Source organism: Protomyctophum bolini (genome assembly GCF_963924005.1).
Source record: "Protomyctophum bolini genome assembly, chromosome: 8".
Lineage (NCBI taxonomy): Eukaryota > Metazoa > Chordata > Actinopteri > Myctophiformes > Myctophidae > Protomyctophum > Protomyctophum bolini.
In genome coordinates, this window is record NC_137869.1 from 29,332,149 (window position 1) to 29,349,617 (window position 17,469).

A 17,469-nucleotide genomic window follows, 5' to 3' on the forward strand; every position below is an offset into this window, starting at 1 on the left:
GATCTTCTGGTCTCCCCGCCGTTATCTCCTAGTATCTGGGCCAAACAGGCCTGATGGCAACAACAAGTACAATGCACAGGCACATAGTAGTGATTTGTGTACAAATGAAAAGTATGTGCACGTGTCCACTGTCTCAGTTTTGCGTCAGGACATTTACTGCACATAGGGACTCTTGTTCATTGTTTCGCTCAGTGCATGTGAAGCCAAGATGAATGCCTACTGTATTTATGATAAAGTATACAATTGTATACTACTACTTTATTTGTTTTTCCTTTATCAGAGAGCGATATTGGCAGAGCAGCGGACTCAGTGGAGTAAGGAGCTCCTCCAGGCGCTGAGGGAGAGGAAGATGTTCCTATTCAACAACAACAACGCCAAGGACCGCAAGGTGGTCAATGTCTACCCCTACCTCTGTGTGCTGGACGACAGGGAATACGTTGACATCATGATACAGGTAATACTGTCCACCTGATACAGGTAATGATCTACACAGCAATGTAACTAGAGAGTAGTCTATAATGTACAATCGGGTATCTACAGATATCATGTAATTTATCATGTGATGATAGTTATTTTAAGCCCAAACCACACCAATGGGTCGCGATGCAACTCCTTGCAACCAAACGTTTATGCGTAGACGCATGTAGACCATAGAGCTATAAAGGATAGAGACCGAACCGGAGCGCTAGCCCCGCCCCCAAGCTATTCATTTCAGTGGAAGTTGCTCAGTGGCGTTTTGAAGCACCCGGAAGATTGCCGGAAGTATAATTATAACTCAATGGCTTGAGCGAGTGGAAGTTTAGCCTAGCCCCGGACCTCAATTTTGAGGTCTGGGCTTACACACGTGACGTCATGAACGTCCGTCCACCTCCATGAAAGTGCTGCAATTCCACATTTCGCCAGTAGGTAGAGTCTACATCAAGCCCCCAGTAAGGCTATCCAACGTTGAAGATGCCACTACATGCGTCTACATTGTAGACGCATGTAGTTGCAAGCAACCATTTCATTTAACTAATTGAATCACTTGTGTCGACATGCGCCGACGTGCAACAGGACATCACACCGCTGCGACGAACGCTAAACAACGGATGCGCCAGCATATTTCAAAATATAGGCGCTAGAGTGCCAGCAGATAGAGCAGATTTGACTCTGAATGGTCCCCCCCTTCCGTTCCCCCCTAAAAACCCTAAAATCTTTCAGACTTACATCACGCTGGTCACGCTAACATTAATGTTCTGTTTTCATTTCTACCAGATGGACAATATGGTCCATCTGGTCAAAACCATGGAGAGTTCCCTAGATTAGGAGCCATTCTTTCTGAGCCGTGAACAAGTGTTTTTTTAATATCAATAAAAAAAGCCCTAAAGACGTGTATACACTTCCAAGGCCAAATTGTGTTAAATGTGTTACTTTACTAAATTGAGGTTATTCCTAAATGTATTGAATTCAATTCAATTATGACTTTGTATCTAGCCCTTGCAGACATTATATTAGTCAATCAGTTTTTAGCACATAAAAAAAATGCAGAAATCTAAATGGGTTCAATTAAAAAAAGAAGAAAGAAAATGCACGTCATCGGAGGAACTCGTATGATGGAAATTTCGGAGTAGGGCCTTCACCTTTTGATATCTTGTTCTTTTCCAGAGTCTGGCCAAACTTCCTGCCAGCGGAGAGTCGCTGACGTTTGTTGCCTCTGATCTGGGCAAACAGATCTACAATAAATACACCGTCCGACACAAGTACCACAATAAGTTGGTTGAGAAACTGGGCACCGTCTACAGTGATTACACAGGCTTGCTCGCTAAAGATACGAAGGTAGGCCTTTTTTAATGTTTTTTTTAACTTAAAAAACCATGAACATGAACGCTCTTATCTCTTGTATCAACTTCTCATCCTGTTCCTTGTCTCTCTCTTGCATGCCACCTCGAATATATCTTAATAAAAAAGAAAGCGAGCATCTTCTTACCCATTATCTCTGTTGACAACTTTGTTGCTATTGACAGTTATACAAGTTAATTACACAGGGCGCTCATGACGAGTAGGCTCGTCTTAAGCCGTTTGATATCACTATAAGAAAACCTTGCTGTATTTCATTTTATGGAATCGCTCCGGTTGCTACAGAGGCTTGCTAATGCCTCACCAGCACTGCTTCTCTTTCTCCATAGCCATTAGCTTCTGTATTAGCTGTGGCCTTTTCACTCTCTTTTCTCTGAAACTACGGCGCTGTCCGTGGTTTTGAACAAGTCGCAGATGTTCCGAGGTCATTTTTTGATTATCCGGTGATCGTGATTGGAACATTGGCGTATTGGCCTCATTTTAGCTCGCTAGCATTAACGCTAATACTTTAGCATCCAAGATGGAACCCAAAACAGGACCTGCGTGTAAAAAATAGAACCACAAATCAGGAATTTGCAGTGTATCGCCAAGTACCAAGTTGAAAATCCTTTCCTCTCCTTCTAGGTGCATGACGTCTTGCCCAGGGAGCATTGGTTACAGCTGGAGATGAAGCACAGTTCAGGTCCTACGCTCAGTGGGAATCTGACCCCGTGGCCGAACATCGTCACCTTGGAGTTGGGCATCTACCTGTTGGACCTGATGGTCAAGAACCTCAAGATCAAGGGCAACATTCTGAACCCAGGCCATGACAAGAAGCTCATACCCATCCTATACCACATGTACACCTTCCGCAGCATTAAACAGGTAGGTACAGGGATGGGCTGTACTTGGTCTTAAGTCATTCTTTTTTCTTTGCATAACGCACTGGCATCGGAGTGCACTCGACTATTAGTTTGCATTGCATTCAGAACGCGCCCTTAATTAAGAACCTAAATGCAGCTGTGTGTGGCTCTCAGCGGTGTCCCACTATTGACTGGCTGAATTTGAACTTCACTGTGTCAGAGAAGTAACAGATAGAAGCGCGCAAACTTTATCCCCAAACTATATCCCCCTCCCCCACCTCCGTGCTGGAAATAAAACGTCCTGGTTTCCAAGGCTACATCTGTGCTGACGCAATGACTGATGTTTCTGGTTTAGCTTTACGCGCGGAACGCATTAATCTCTCCGTCTCCGGTCAGTGCGGGTTGTTGTTTATTTGCATGGCTCAGAAAATAAGTAACAAACTAACATGAGAACGTTATCGAGTTGTTGGAGGAGGAGGAGAAGGTTCACGTCGTGAACGTGGAAGGTAATGGCAGATTGTATTCTGATGATGTTCCAAACTGCTGCTGGCTGCTGTAATGTTAATATATAGACCTATGTCTTCCTGAAGGTCGGGCTGCTATACTAATGCTATATTTTGTATTGTGTTCTCGGGCCGCTGCTGCTGCTCTTCTGCTGCGCTGTGTGCCAATTATGCCCCCTCTCCTGTTGTGTTCTCTCTTTTCCGGTCTCTGTACTCAAACAGTGCAGGCACACGTGTGCCTAAATTGTTCTGTTCTGTATTTTGATATTTGTGGTTGCAACCAAAGTTCCTGCTCGATGCTGCTGCTTGGTGTGGTGTCCATTAAGAATATTTAAAGTATTGTTAAATTAAAAGTTTAAGTATTCCAATCACAGGCGGCTGAAGGGAAAGGGGAGTTTCTCTAGATATTATATTCCCCCACGATTGAGGTTTGGTTATATTCTCCCTGCTCTCACCAACCGCTCTGTTGTTGCGCTGAAGCCGTGATCAACTGGCGGCCAGGCTGGTTAGCCTAATGCACACGTCTTTGATCAAGTACAGAATGCAGCCATTTACAGACGGTCAAAATACAGTGGCCATTTATCCATATCCCGCAACGGGATGGGACATTTTTCATTTCCCATTCTGCAATGATGCCAATAGATATGGCATTCAGATCACGGTCACATAAGATATGAACTCCTTTGATATCCTTTGATATCCTAACAGGTACAGTATCTTGGGGTTTAACCCAGACTAAAAAACAAAGAATATTATTTTTCCAGAGATCTAAGTGGTGAAGAAAGTGGTCCAGTTTTAATAAGATCTTCAGGGAGATTGAAAAAGATACAAAATTAATCAGAATTGATCGAGGGCTGTGCTGTTCACAGACCATTATAGAGCAATTGTTACTCTAATAAATTACTCTATGCAACACAGTCCATACTACTTTTGGGGCAGCCATATCTGAATGGGTCAAACTCACTCAAGTTAAAAAATCTAATTTTGAAGGCTTGGTGCAAGTGTCGAATCTTAACCAATTGTGGAGAAATCTCAAAAGTCCTGCTATCGGGGGAAAATAATGTTGTCATAGATAACCTTCACTTGACAGGTCGGTCTGTCATTCAGCGCTACATTGCTGTCTTGTAAAGCCTTTCTTGCATAAATCGGCACTAGTCTCCTATCCATTCTCGTGTTCACAAGTTCGCATTACTGTACATACACATACAGTATAGCCATTTTCCTCCAATGTGAGAGCACATTGAGTAAGTAATAAATAGGTTCCAGCTTAATCCCTTTTCAGTCACTATCTTTAATCATTATCAAGTGCTACTAAACTTTTTAATTAGTTGCACCGGTGTAGCTGACATTTCAGCAAGGGCGAAATCCATTTGACCCGACCGCCGCGTCGGTCGGTGATCCGACGCGGCCAGGGCTGGCGGTCGGGAAGTTCGACGGTCGGTCGCCAGGGCTGCAAGACCCAATGTAGGCTAAATGTTGGCGGCGCAGGCGGTATTAAAATATAATAATAATAATAAAATCATTGCGGGCGCGGGAGGGAATGGGCTGAAATTCCACGGGAGCGGGATCAATAAATCACTCCCACACAGGGCTCTGCGACGTGGCGGACCACTGACCGTCGGACTTACCGACCGCCGTGTCGGACCACTGACCGTCGGACTTAGCGACCGCCGTGTCGGACCACTGACCGTCGGACTTACCGACCGCCGTGTCGGACCACTGACCGTCGGACCGACGCGGCGGTCGGGTCAAATGAATTACGCCCTCCCTCTGACATTTAGCAGGTTTTTGGTTTTCCTAACCACTCTGCCTCCGTGGCTGTAGGAGGAAAACAAGCTGAAGCATGTGTACTGCATGTATAAAACCCTTATACTCCCAGTCGAGCACATTGAGAGCCGAGCGACATCATCACGGACAGCACTGCAGCAGACAGCATGACAGACAGGGAGGCGGTTCAAAATGCAGCCAACCGTGGCTCAGAAATGACAAAAATTCACTGCAACAGTTATTATTATTGCAAAGAGTTCGGCCAAAACATGGCATGAGGAACAGTACATTTCCTGTCCATTCTGAATCAAAACGATAAAGTACAATGCCTCTGCATTTATGACTTATAAAGCCATTTTCCTCCTGAGTAAGATGAATAGGTTCCAGGTTAATCCATTTTTAGTGCCCCTCCTTAATTGGCTGGCTGATTTAGTGCCTGAAGACCAGGCAAGGAGGAGACCACTGTTCAGCCCTGGGGAGGCTCTGTAGTCTATTCCTAGAGCGGGCCGGATCCACCATGTGGACTTAATGGGCTTTGACAGGAGAGCACACTTTATGAATCAAAGTCCGCCTCTGAACTCTCTTTCTCGCCCAATAACTTGCTCTGTTGTTTCCCTCCATCTTCCTTCCACTCTCCCCCTTGTTCCCCTGCTGTGTCATTTGTGTGCGGTGGATAAGCGAGGTCAGCCCGTCAGGGGGTGTGTTCATCCTAATGATTTTACAGCCCAGCATGACAGTATGACTCATACGAGCCATGTTGAAATGTTCTGTGAGGTTGATGGATGAGGGTAGAACATGATACGGAGGGCTCCTGATGTTACATAAGATTGTGGTTAAGGACCGTGAGACTTATAGGCAGTACCGCAGTAGTAGTGTAAGACGTTTGTCTTTTCTGTGTCAGCCATAATTAAAGCTGCCATGGAACTGACATCTGTGCTTGTAAGCTCCTCTACTTACATCATCGTAACTACCCTGCAATCAGTCAGGAACTAAATCAGCCGTACGCCGCACACCCGGAGTCATGATTAACCTTTTTGCTGTCAAAGCAAAATACGGATGCCTCTTTCATTACTGTATAATTGTGTCATTCATCTTTATTTGAAGAGACATGCTCAGTATGCCTACTCGCTCTCTGTCTCTCTTTCGCTAATCCGATTTCATGATTATTGTGGGGTTTCTTTTTTCCCCCCACCCACCAGATTGGCTTCATCAAGCCCCACCCCATCCTGGCCCAGATGCACCAGCAGGCCGAGGAGTCCACCTCGCTGACCTTTGACTCCTACGTGATGCCCATGCTGTGCCCTCCCCTGCCCTGGACCTCCTCCAAGTTGGGGGCTTACCTGTTGTCACCGACCAAGCTGATGCGATCCCTGGACGGGGCCATCCAGCACGAGTTGCTGTTGGAGAAGTGTGAGAACCTTCACGCCGTCCTCGACTCCATCAACCAGCTGGGCAACTGTGCCTGGAGGGTCAACAAGCCCCTGCTGGATATTATAATCTCCATATTCAATGACCGGGGCAACGAGAAGCTAGACATTGCTCCCCCGCCGCCGGAGGCCCCCAAAATCCCGCACTTCCGCTACAACGACACAACACACACCGCCGCCGAGAAGGCTCAGTTGAAGAGGGAGGCGATTTATGCCAGGAGAAAGTGCAGTCAGATGCACAGCTTGCGCATGGACGCCCTCTACAAACTCTCCATCGCCAACCACATGAGAGATAAGGTGTTCTGGTTCCCGCACAGCATGGACTTCCGGGGACGCACCTACCCCTGTCCGCCCCACTTCAACCACCTGGGGAGCGACGTGACACGGGCCCTCCTTGTGTTCGCTGAGGGTAAACCCCTGGGGCCGAAGGGCCTGGACTGGTTGAAGATCCACCTGGTCAATCTGACGGGGCTGAAGAAGAGGAGTTCCCTGCAGGGCAGGCTGGAGTACGCCAACTCTATTATTGACGACATACTGGACTCCGCTGACAACCCTCTCAATGTTAGTTTGCCTCTTTTAACCTGTCTTATCTATTGAACGGTTATATTTTGAACCATGATATCAATGATAAACATAGTACATCTGCCTGCCTTTGGTGGTGGTGGTGATGATGAAGTATTACTATTATTAGTGTGGTTGTTTATAGGCAAGCAGACTATTGTTATTGCACTCCAGTGCATAAATCGGTGAAAACCTTTAAATCGTTTAAATCGTGCAATAACGCTCTATTCTCCCCTCTGATTGGCTAGCGATTCGGAACTCTTCCCAAGGCATTTGTGCGCTTTGCCCTCATCTAATTGGACACTGACATACCCAACTCAACACTTCTAATTGAACTACATTCCTATAGAGATAGGCAACCACACTCACAATTCCGCAGCATTGCAGCTTTCTAGTTATTATTAGCCTGGTGATAATACCTTGACTTTATGAAACGGCACAATCATCTCTTACAGTGAGAGAGGACAGATTAGTATCCTAACATGAGCTCTTTGGCTAGGTTTATCCCCTCTTCGCAGGAAAGTATGTCTCCTGCTGGTGTTTGTATGCAGGATAAGCATAATTTGTCCCATGCTGGTGTTTGTGTTTTTGTGCCAGGGTAAGAAGTGGTGGATGAATGCAGATGAGCCGTGGCAGGCCCTGGGCTGCTGCATGGAGATTACCAACGTTCTGAGATCCCCTGATCCAACGCAGTTTATCTCCCACTTACCTGTCCACCAGGTACTGTATTTTATATATCTCCTCCCACTTACCTGTCCACCAGGTACTGTATGTTATGTATCTCCTCCCACTTACCTGTCCACCAGGTTCTGTATGTTATGTATCTCCTCCCACTTACCTGTCCACCAGGTACTGTATGTTATGTATCTCCTCCCACTTACCTGTCCACCAGGTTCTGTATGTTATGTATCTCCTCCCACTTACCTGTCCACCAGGTACTGTATGTTATGTATCTCCTCCCACTTACCTGTCCACCAGGTACTGTATGTTATGTATCTCCTCCCACTTACCTGTCCACCAGGTTCTGTATGTTATGTATCTCCTCCCACTTACCTGTCCACCAGGTACTGTATGTTATGTATCTCCTCCCACTTACCTGTCCACCAGGTACTGTATGTTATGTATCTCCTCCCACTTACCTGTCCACCAGGTACTGTATGTTATGTATCTCCTCCCACTTACCTGTCCACCAGGTACTGTATGTTATGTATCTCCTCCCACTTACCTGTCCACCAGGTACTGTATGTTATGTATCTCCTCCCACTTACCTGTCCACCAGGTACTGTATGTTATGTATCTCCTCCCACTTACCTTATTTATTTTATTTATACATTTATTTAACAGGGAATACAAAAATAACAATGTGTAAAAACATGAAACCGTTGCATTGTACTGTATATGGGGCTTATAGCCGATCCAAATATCTACCTACTAAAAACATTCATTTGAAAAAAAGACATGCTAGAAGCTCTAATGTAAAGTACAAAAGCAATAACATTCCCAAATGACAATTTAACATGTGCTTAACATACGTGTATTAGTGTTCGCACCTCCGGCCCGACTTCAACCTTATCATTAAATATTTTGAGATCAGTTTGTCTTTTTATTTCAGTTGGTAGGGCATTCCACAGGTGTATCCACCTGTGGATACACCTGGTCTCTGTTTTTTGTTTTCCTAACCACTGAGATTTTGAAGACCTACTGCCTCTGTGACTCTAGGAGGAAAACAAGCATGTGTATGCGTAAAATCCGTGCCCCCTTATACTCCCAGTCGGGCACATTGAGAGCCGAGCGACATCATCACGGACAGCACTGCAGCAGACAGCATGACAGACAGGGAGGCAGTTCAAAATGCAGCCAACCGTGGCTGAACCCAGCTCAGCTTCACTTTGTAGTTTTGTAGCTTTTGCAGCAGCTACAAACGTCAGATGCATCATTGCATCTTCATATGTTGCTGGTTTCCATTGAAAATGAATGATAAATTGTATCTCTGCGTCTGCCCGTGTGAACGCAGCATTACCCCTCCATCTCATCATGCACTCTGTCCTTTAGGACGGTTCATGTAATGGTCTCCAGCACTATGCAGCACTGGGCAGAGACGTCATCGGTGCCACCTCGGTCAACCTCATGCCATGTGACTTGCCCCAGGACGTGTACAGTGGAGTCGCTCAACAGGTCGGTCCCCCTCCCCACACACACACACACACACACACACACACACACACACTATTGTCTGACATTATTGTCTGGCTTTCCTAATAATCACCTTTCCAATATTGTTGTCTGCCATTCCTAAGACTTGGAGTCGTTTTGGAGACTATGGGCTGTATTTTGCGTGTCTTAAGTACCAGGTCTTATTCCCTAACTTGAGTAAACTAAAGACCTGGAGGCGTGATCAATGCCATTTGGCTATTGTGAGTGGCCAAAGAGCATTGACCACGCCTCCAGGTCTTTACTTTACTCAAGTTAGGGAATAAGACCTGGTACTTATATCTATACCCTATATCTAATTGAAAGTTCTGGCAGAAAGTGTAAATTTGGTAAAATATCTAAACTTTTCCACAAGCTGCACACGGACGACATTCTCTCCGGCGAGGGGCCCGGAATGAGTGCAGGACTGAACATATCAAAACTTCCTTTAGGAAGCACAAATTTACGGGGCACACAAAATAGGTGGTGTGATCAATTACCCCACACTAATCGCAATACACCTGTCAATTGTGTGCCTACGTTTGTGCTTCCCAAACATCAACTGTTCCCAAAGGAAGTTTTCATATTTTCAGTCCAGCTTTTCCTCGTGGAAAACTGGCGATATTTTACTTAACAGACACTTAGTTGATCCGTGCTCCGGAACAAGACCATAGACTGTAAAAAAAAATATGAGAAATTAGACTTTAAACTAGTGACCTCAAAACGTTAATGTCAAGCCCTGCACGCACGCACACACACACACACACACACACACACACACACACACACACACACACACACACACACACACACACACACACACACACACACACACACACAAACATTGTGGGATTTCATGGTCTTGCCTTCCCCTGGCCTATATCCACTTCTCGTGTACTTCTGCTTTACTGCACATTTGAGCTGTGGTTGTTTTATATTTCATGCCATGTGGCATTGACTCATTCTTTAATATTCAAGACAACTCCTCGGATCCCCATGGTGGGATCTGGAATTGTTTTCCTGTCTTGCATCCGTGTGCGCTAAGGGGGGAGACTTTAACCCATTCAGGACAGGAACCCAATTTGGTGTTTTAAGCATTATTTTAAACTTTAGCTATTGAAAATAGCTAAAGTATATCTAGAGCAAATCTTTGAATATATATTCTTTCAGAGCAATTTTTTTTTACTCAAATCTTTGCTTCTGGGGGATCCCTGGAAAAACATATTTTCAGATGGGGGTCTGCGGCCAAATACAGATAATTCTGGGGGTCCTTGACATGAAAAAGGTTGAGCACAACTGACATAGAAACATAATATGAATACAAAATGAATATCAACATCTTTATACTGTCCAATAATTAGATACGGAGGGGGGTGAAATTATGACAGGCCGTCAAAATATGACCCCCCCAGTCAAAAAACACTTTGTTTGAAATAGACACTCATGCTTTCTAAGGTGTGATTTGCGGCCCTAAAGATGAATACAAAATCAATATCAACATCTTAATACTGTCCAACACTTAGAGAGGGAGGGGGGTGAATTTATGACAGGCAGTTACTGCCGTCAAAATATGATCCCCCCCCAGTCAAAAAACACTTTGTGTTTGAAATAGACTAGATAGGGAGGGGGGTGAATAGTATGTAGGGCCATATATATACAGTATATGGGCTTTTCCCACAGAATATTCAATGAAAGCACAGTGAAGTTTTACCACAGTCAGGTACACTGCGGGAAAAGCTTTACTTTGTTTGGATAAGCTTAAAAAAAAGCCTTAATTAAAAGTACAGCTGCCACAGCAGCCTGAAGAGGTTTATGACAGGCAGTTACTCTCTCTAGGTCGTCCTCAGACGAGCCCTCCATCGTCGTTTCCAGTCATCTCGGTTCTCCATACATCCGGCCAGTTCGTTGGTACTTTGCACTCCTGCATCGCTCTTGAGTATATCCACGTATGTTAGCACGGGGCGTCCTCGTGATCGATGGCCGTGTGTTGGTTCCCAGAGCACCAGTTTGCTGGCTGGCAGTTCTTGATGTCTTTGGCAGTGTCCTGCTAGTCTCATTCTCCTGGCTGCTATTTTCTGGCTCACCCTCGGTAGTCCCTCATACAGAGTCATGTTAGTGACATGTACAGTCTTGCTGATGTTAAGTACTGCACGCAGCATTCTGGTGTAGCACCCGTCAAGGGACTTCTCCAGGGTTGGCTTCAGGGTCCAGCATTCACTGCCGTATAGGAGAACAGACTCCACTGTTGCGTAGAAGAAGCTGAGTTTGATTTGTCGGGGGAGATTGGAGTTCCAAACACTGTTCATGCCATTTAGGGACCTCCATGCAAGTGCCTTCCTCACTTTCAGATCTTGCTCGGTTGAGTTGACCCATGAGCCCAGGTACTTGAAGTCTTTGACTTCCTTCAGCACCGTGCCTCCTGCTGTTGTGAGAGGTGGATGTTCCGGTGAGATGTTGTAGGTGATAACCTCAGTTTTCTTGGCATTTAGCCTAAGGCCAACTTTGGCACACTCCAGCTCCACACTGTTCAGGAGTTCCTGAGCTTGTTCCACGCTGTCGGAGAGCAGGCCGATGTCATCCGCATAGTCCAGATCTGTCAGGACTACCTTGGGATGTCGTCTTGACCTCCTTGGGGTTAGGGTGAAGCCAAGATCCTGCTCTCGTCCACTGATAGCTTTCCTGAGCGCATAGTCCAGGACTATGATGAAGAGGAAAGGGGCTAGGGTATCCCCCTGCATTACCCCGGCCCGGATATCAAACTCCTCACTGTTACCATCTGGGGTCACCACCTTGGCCCTTGTTTTTGCATACATGGACTCTATTGCCCGGAGCAAGTTGGGAGGGACACCGTAGGCCTTAAGGATCTTCACCATTGTGCCTCTGTGAATCGAGTCAAACGCCTTTTTGAAGTCGATGAAGCAGAGTACAGCAGTCAAGTTGTCCTTCCTCACCTCCTCAATCATTCTCCTCAGTGCCAAGATCTGTGCTACGGTAGTTCTCCTCTCTCTGAAGCCATTTTGGTTCTCTCTCAGGAGAGGGTCGATGGCATGCCGTATCCTGTTTAGTATCATTCTGTTGTAAATCTTTGCAGTGATACAAGTCAGGCTGATGCCTCTGTAGTTGTCTGGCTTTGAGAGGTCCCCAGCTTTAGGCACTGGAATGATGTTGGACAGAGACCATATTTCAGGCTGTTTGTTGTTCATTAGTGACAGGTTGCAAAACTCCAGGGTGAGGTCATCAAGGTCACAGTTCTTTAGGACCTCTGGGGGTATGCCATCTGGCCCAGCACTCTTGCCCTCCCTCACTGTGGATTTCGCCGATTTACTGCCGTCAAAATATGATCCCCCCCCCCAGTCAAAAAACACTTTGTGTTTGAAATATACACTCGTGCTTTCTAAGGTGTGATTTGGGGCCCTAAAGATGGATACAAAATAAGCTTAAAAAAGCCTTCATTAAAATTACAGCTGCCACAGAGGTCATTTATCTTTGCAGCTGAAAAAAATGTTCATTATCTGTGCGTGTTTTTTTTAATGTATACAATATTTAATATATACAATATATAATTTATTTTTTGGGAAAACAGCATAAAATGTCCACTTGAATCTGGCACATCTAAAGACTAAACGGAGCAGGTTCCAGAAGGGAACACATCCACAAGGACACGTCGGTTCCATCAAAGGCCGGCAAATCTGCTTCTGCTTTATTTTTAAACAGAAAAGTTAATAGTGAATCTATTGATTTATTTTTCATTACCGGAGGGAAAGTGTGTGTGTGTGTGTGTGTGTGTGTGTGTGTGTGTGTGTGTGTGTGTGTGTGTGTGAGTCAGTCACACACGTGCGTGTGAGTGTGCTTTGGGGTGGGGGGAGGCTGGGGTGTGTGATTGTAGTTGGACTGAAATTCTCAGTTTTGTCTGAAATAAAGTGGTGTTTGTTGCAGGCACCTACTGTATCTCACTGTCCTGTATTGGTACCTCAGGGGGTTGGAGCTGTTGTTCGCTAATAGATGATATCAGGCTTGCACAATAAGCAGCCTTTCTGTCCAGTTGAATTCAATATGGTGATAATTACTCTGGGGGACAAACCTATGCCCACTTAGCCTGCTGCCGCTAATAAGATAGGATTGTATAAGGGATGAGTATTGATCACTGCATTTTTTTATAGGAGCATTGCATCTCGAAATAACAACCAAAGGGGGCATTTTGAACTTTGAAGCAGTTTTACAACATTTTGTATACTATGTATGTAGTGCGTGTGTTGAGAGTTTGATGCGTGTCGGTCGGTCAAAATGTGGCCCCTCTGCCAACACTGATGTAAAATGTTTGTAAAGTCATTTTATGCTTGGTTGCGCCGGCTGTCTCACTCCGAAAATAGCCAATCTACAACGCGTCACAAGACACAACGCGTCTACAACACGATCTCCAAGCTCACAACACGGCGCAGACGCAAACTAGTTTTATGCCCCGGGGTGGGCGGGACTTTTGCCCTATACTGTAGATTTATACCGCGACGGAGGGGCGCCGTCTCAAGCGAACTTGAGCCACGAGAGACGCCACCGAGGAAGCTAAAGCAAGCGAGTTGCCGTGTCGAACGTTGAGAAGTTCGTGTGAGCCGACTTAGCCCCCTCAAAGTTGCGACCCGATACTAGGCACAGAATAGTAAATCCTCGTCCCCCGTTACAATGAACACAGCAGATCGCTCCCTACGCCACTGACGGCCCACTGACTGGTCTCACCCAATCACAAGCCACGGCGCTAATTCTAGCCCCTCCCACCCCGGGGCAGAAAACGGGGTCGCGCCGCAGATGCGTTGTGAGCTAAGCTTGTACATCTGCTATTCTCAATAGCCGGGCTACAAATCAGGCATTACGACTCCATCAAGGCCTGCCAAAATAGATTTTAGTCAACTAAAACTAGACTAAAAGTAAAACATTTCAGATAACTAGTAAAAATATAACTAAAACTAAATGTAATTTTTTTAATTCAAAAGACTATGACTACATCAAAATGAACACATTTGCCCTCTGTGTGGTTTGGTTTGTAGCACTTGCCGTATCACTTGCCCTAGCCTCGACGACCTTACAGGCGTATGCAAAGGCTCAACTTATGTAATTTAGATTGTGTAGACATAGCACTCTATAGTTTATACCTAGTGTCTTTTTATAGATATTCCCCTGTTAGACGGATGTTAGGTTCTTAGCTTCCTTGTGATTCTTAATGGCTATTTTTATGTATTGTGTGTATTACCATGTGCTGTTCTTGCTTACTGTAAATCACTCTGGAATAAGAGCGTCTACCAAATACCTAAATTGTAAATGTGGTCAGGTGGAGGAGTTCCGAGCGCGGGACGCAGAGCAGGGGGTGCAGATCGCCCAGGTGCTGGAGGGCTTCATCAGCAGGAAGGTGGTGAAGCAGACGGTGATGACGGTGGTGTACGGGGTCACACGTTACGGGGGGAGACTTCAGATCGAGAAGAGACTGCAGGAGATAGACGACTTCCCCAAGGTTGGTACGGTAGCAGTGGTGGAAAAAGTACTTAAGTAAAAGTATCAGTACTGCAATAATGTAGAACTACTCCGTTACAAGTAAAAGTCTGGAATACTTGAGTGAAAGTACAAAAGTATCGGCATCAAAATCTATCTATAAATGCACCAAGTCTCTGTGTGTACATATGTGTGTACAGTACATACGTCTGTAATCCACGTAACTCGAGAACCGATTGCCCCACAGACTTACAATTCGACACACACGTTACACACCCCCACAGGGAGTGCAGCGCCCAGTGTCGAGGCCGGCGGATAAACAAAAGCCTCTGCCCGGACTCTGGACCTGATCACCCCTATATCTCTATATGTGGAGCCGGCCTGTTCCTGACATCACAATGATTGTTCTGACATCTGCATAGACTCCATATTTGCACATGCCTGACAAAAAACTCCAGATATGGGCATTAAATGGACAGACATAATAACTGGGTGGTGCATGCATTTCCAACTTGGATCGTTCCAAGTAGGCCAGTGCCCAACGGGCACCGCTCCAGTGTACTTAAAGTACCAAACTCATTATGCAGAATGTCCAATTTCACAAGTTTTCAAATGTATAAAATCAAATTGTAAATAGCAGATCTACAAGCTCACAATGCGTCGAGCTAGTAGAGTGAGCTAGTACACCAGGGCTTAAGTGTTTAATGTATGTTTTGTAATAATAATCAAAATCTACAAAGTAACGAGTAACTAAAGTTTTGAAATAATTATAGTAGAGTGAAAGTACAATATTTGCCTCCGAGATGTAGTGCAGTAGAAGTAAAGATATTGGAAATTGGAAATACTCAATAAAGTACAAATACCTCAACATTATACTCAAGTACAGTACTTAAGTAAATGTACTTAGTTACTTTCCACCACTGGTTGGTAGTCGGTAGCTAGCTAGGTTGGGTTGAGCTCGGGAAACGACTCTCCCAGCTCTCCGTTGTTTTTATTTTTAGCACGGCATCAGTCTAGGATAAGGATGATGGGATGGCGTTTTGAATAGGCTCTCTATACAGGGTTCTCCCTGCATTGTTTCAGAGGCACATGATATAGCGCATACAGTCAGCAAGTCCCGGCAGACGGCAGATGAAAAATGAGGTCTTCTGTACCGAGGTCTATCGCCCGCTTACCACCTCCTCGCATGAATGCAAGGGCATTCATCACAGTGTTCCGTGTTTTTAACCACCAAGCGAGCAGTTCAGTGTGATGCATGGGTTGTTGAACAATCTTAATTAGGATATTAAAAATAAGAATGTTCAGTATAACATAATAGTAGTGAATTATAATGAGATTTCAATTTTAGATTCGCATTTCAATGTGGTATGTGTGTAATGTTCTCAGTACAGCTGGAGTCTAACAGTCCTCCCTAATGCCCATCATAATATTATGGTACCGTTTTGTTCCTCTCTTTCAGGAGAACGTGTGGGAAGCCTCCCATTACCTGGTGCGTCAGGTGTTCAGTGGCCTAAAGGAGATGTTTCAGGGCTCCAGAGAGATCCAGGTGGGAGAGCATACTGTGATGTCCACTCATTTAACACTAATATATACTCTCACTCATTTGCCTTTAGATGTTTATGGTTTAGGAGCAGGAACCTTCAAGCACTTTTAGCACTGGGACAAATTGTCTTAATATCTATTCTTTTGATTATTCCTTCTCATTTCATTACTGTTGCATACATTATTATTATTATTATTGCTGCCGCTGCGATAATGATAAACCAGAACAAAATAATGTCTCTTTTGTACATGTAACAACTATAAAAATCTAACTCAACTAAACTACTCTGAAGCTAAAGTGCAGGTGCACATAATATGTGCACCTGCACTATATGCACACTGCATTATATTATAATATAATTTACTGAGCTTCTCTTCTATATTCTTCAATATTGTAAAACCTAGAGTTATACGATTACATCCTGATCCTGGTTACAATTCGATACATTAACCACGAGCATTTTACCGTGTTCTGTTGCTGTACAAACTAAGATCCTGCCCATTGGTTGACATCTCTACCATAGACATACACATTCTAAATGTCCCATCATAAAGGCTGTGTGTACTCCCAAATCCCATTCAGCAACAATCTGATGCAGCACAACTGCTTACATGACAAAATGACGCACACTTATTTGGATAAAATAATCCAAAGGCTACTGCTTTGTTTACAGAGTACTCCATATTGTCTCAAGAGCCCAATGCTGACCCAATAACAAATATAGGGTGTGTAATTTAAAAACAGTAAAATCTCCAGTGTTCATTTATCCATTTGTACACCGTCAGAGTTAAATTAGCACTCGTGATTTTATATTGTATTTTTCCCCATTTTTATTAATGACTAGTTTACCATTTCCCTGGCAGCTCCATCACATGGACTCCATGTATGGGTGTGATTTGTCAGGATGTGCACCTGTGGGGAGAATCATACATTATCTCCACAGGAAGAGACTGGTCTGGGTTGATAGAAGACCCTCCCTGCACACACACAGTGCTCATGTCATGTCTCTGGGGAATGTATTGGGACAGCCCCCCCTCTACCTTGGCGTGCGTGCGTGTGTGTGTGTATGTGACTTTAAAATGGGTCATGTCCTGCTAGAGATTGTGGGGGTGAGTGAGAGATGAGTAGGTGATGTACTCCCACATTTATCATCTCTCGGCATTCCTCTCTTCTTTGTGCTGTACATTTACCACACTGTCAAATTCTCTTCATTCATTTAAATTGACTCTGCACTTCCCTCTGTTGGGTCTGTCAATCAGTCAGATCAATCCATGCCCCAGTACATTGTTTTCACTTTAATGCTCGTTTTACTGTATGTCTTG

General features: G+C 44.8%; 1 protein-coding gene across 1 annotated transcript in view; it reads left to right on the top strand.

The window, feature by feature from the left end:
* Positions 1-17,469, top strand: part of polrmt (polymerase (RNA) mitochondrial (DNA directed)) — a gene marked incomplete at its 3' end in the record, with an annotated part of 63,518 nt that overhangs the window by 15,680 nt on the left and 30,369 nt on the right. Inside the window, exons 7-14 of the mRNA XM_080770514.1 lie at positions 281-454; positions 1,645-1,815; positions 2,461-2,700; positions 6,148-6,936; positions 7,534-7,656; positions 8,989-9,111; positions 14,447-14,626; positions 16,064-16,150. Coding sequence (XP_080626640.1) covers positions 281-454; positions 1,645-1,815; positions 2,461-2,700; positions 6,148-6,936; positions 7,534-7,656; positions 8,989-9,111; positions 14,447-14,626; positions 16,064-16,150 — 1,887 coding nt within the window. The remainder of the gene's footprint in view (positions 1-280; positions 455-1,644; positions 1,816-2,460; positions 2,701-6,147; positions 6,937-7,533; positions 7,657-8,988; positions 9,112-14,446; positions 14,627-16,063; positions 16,151-17,469) is intronic.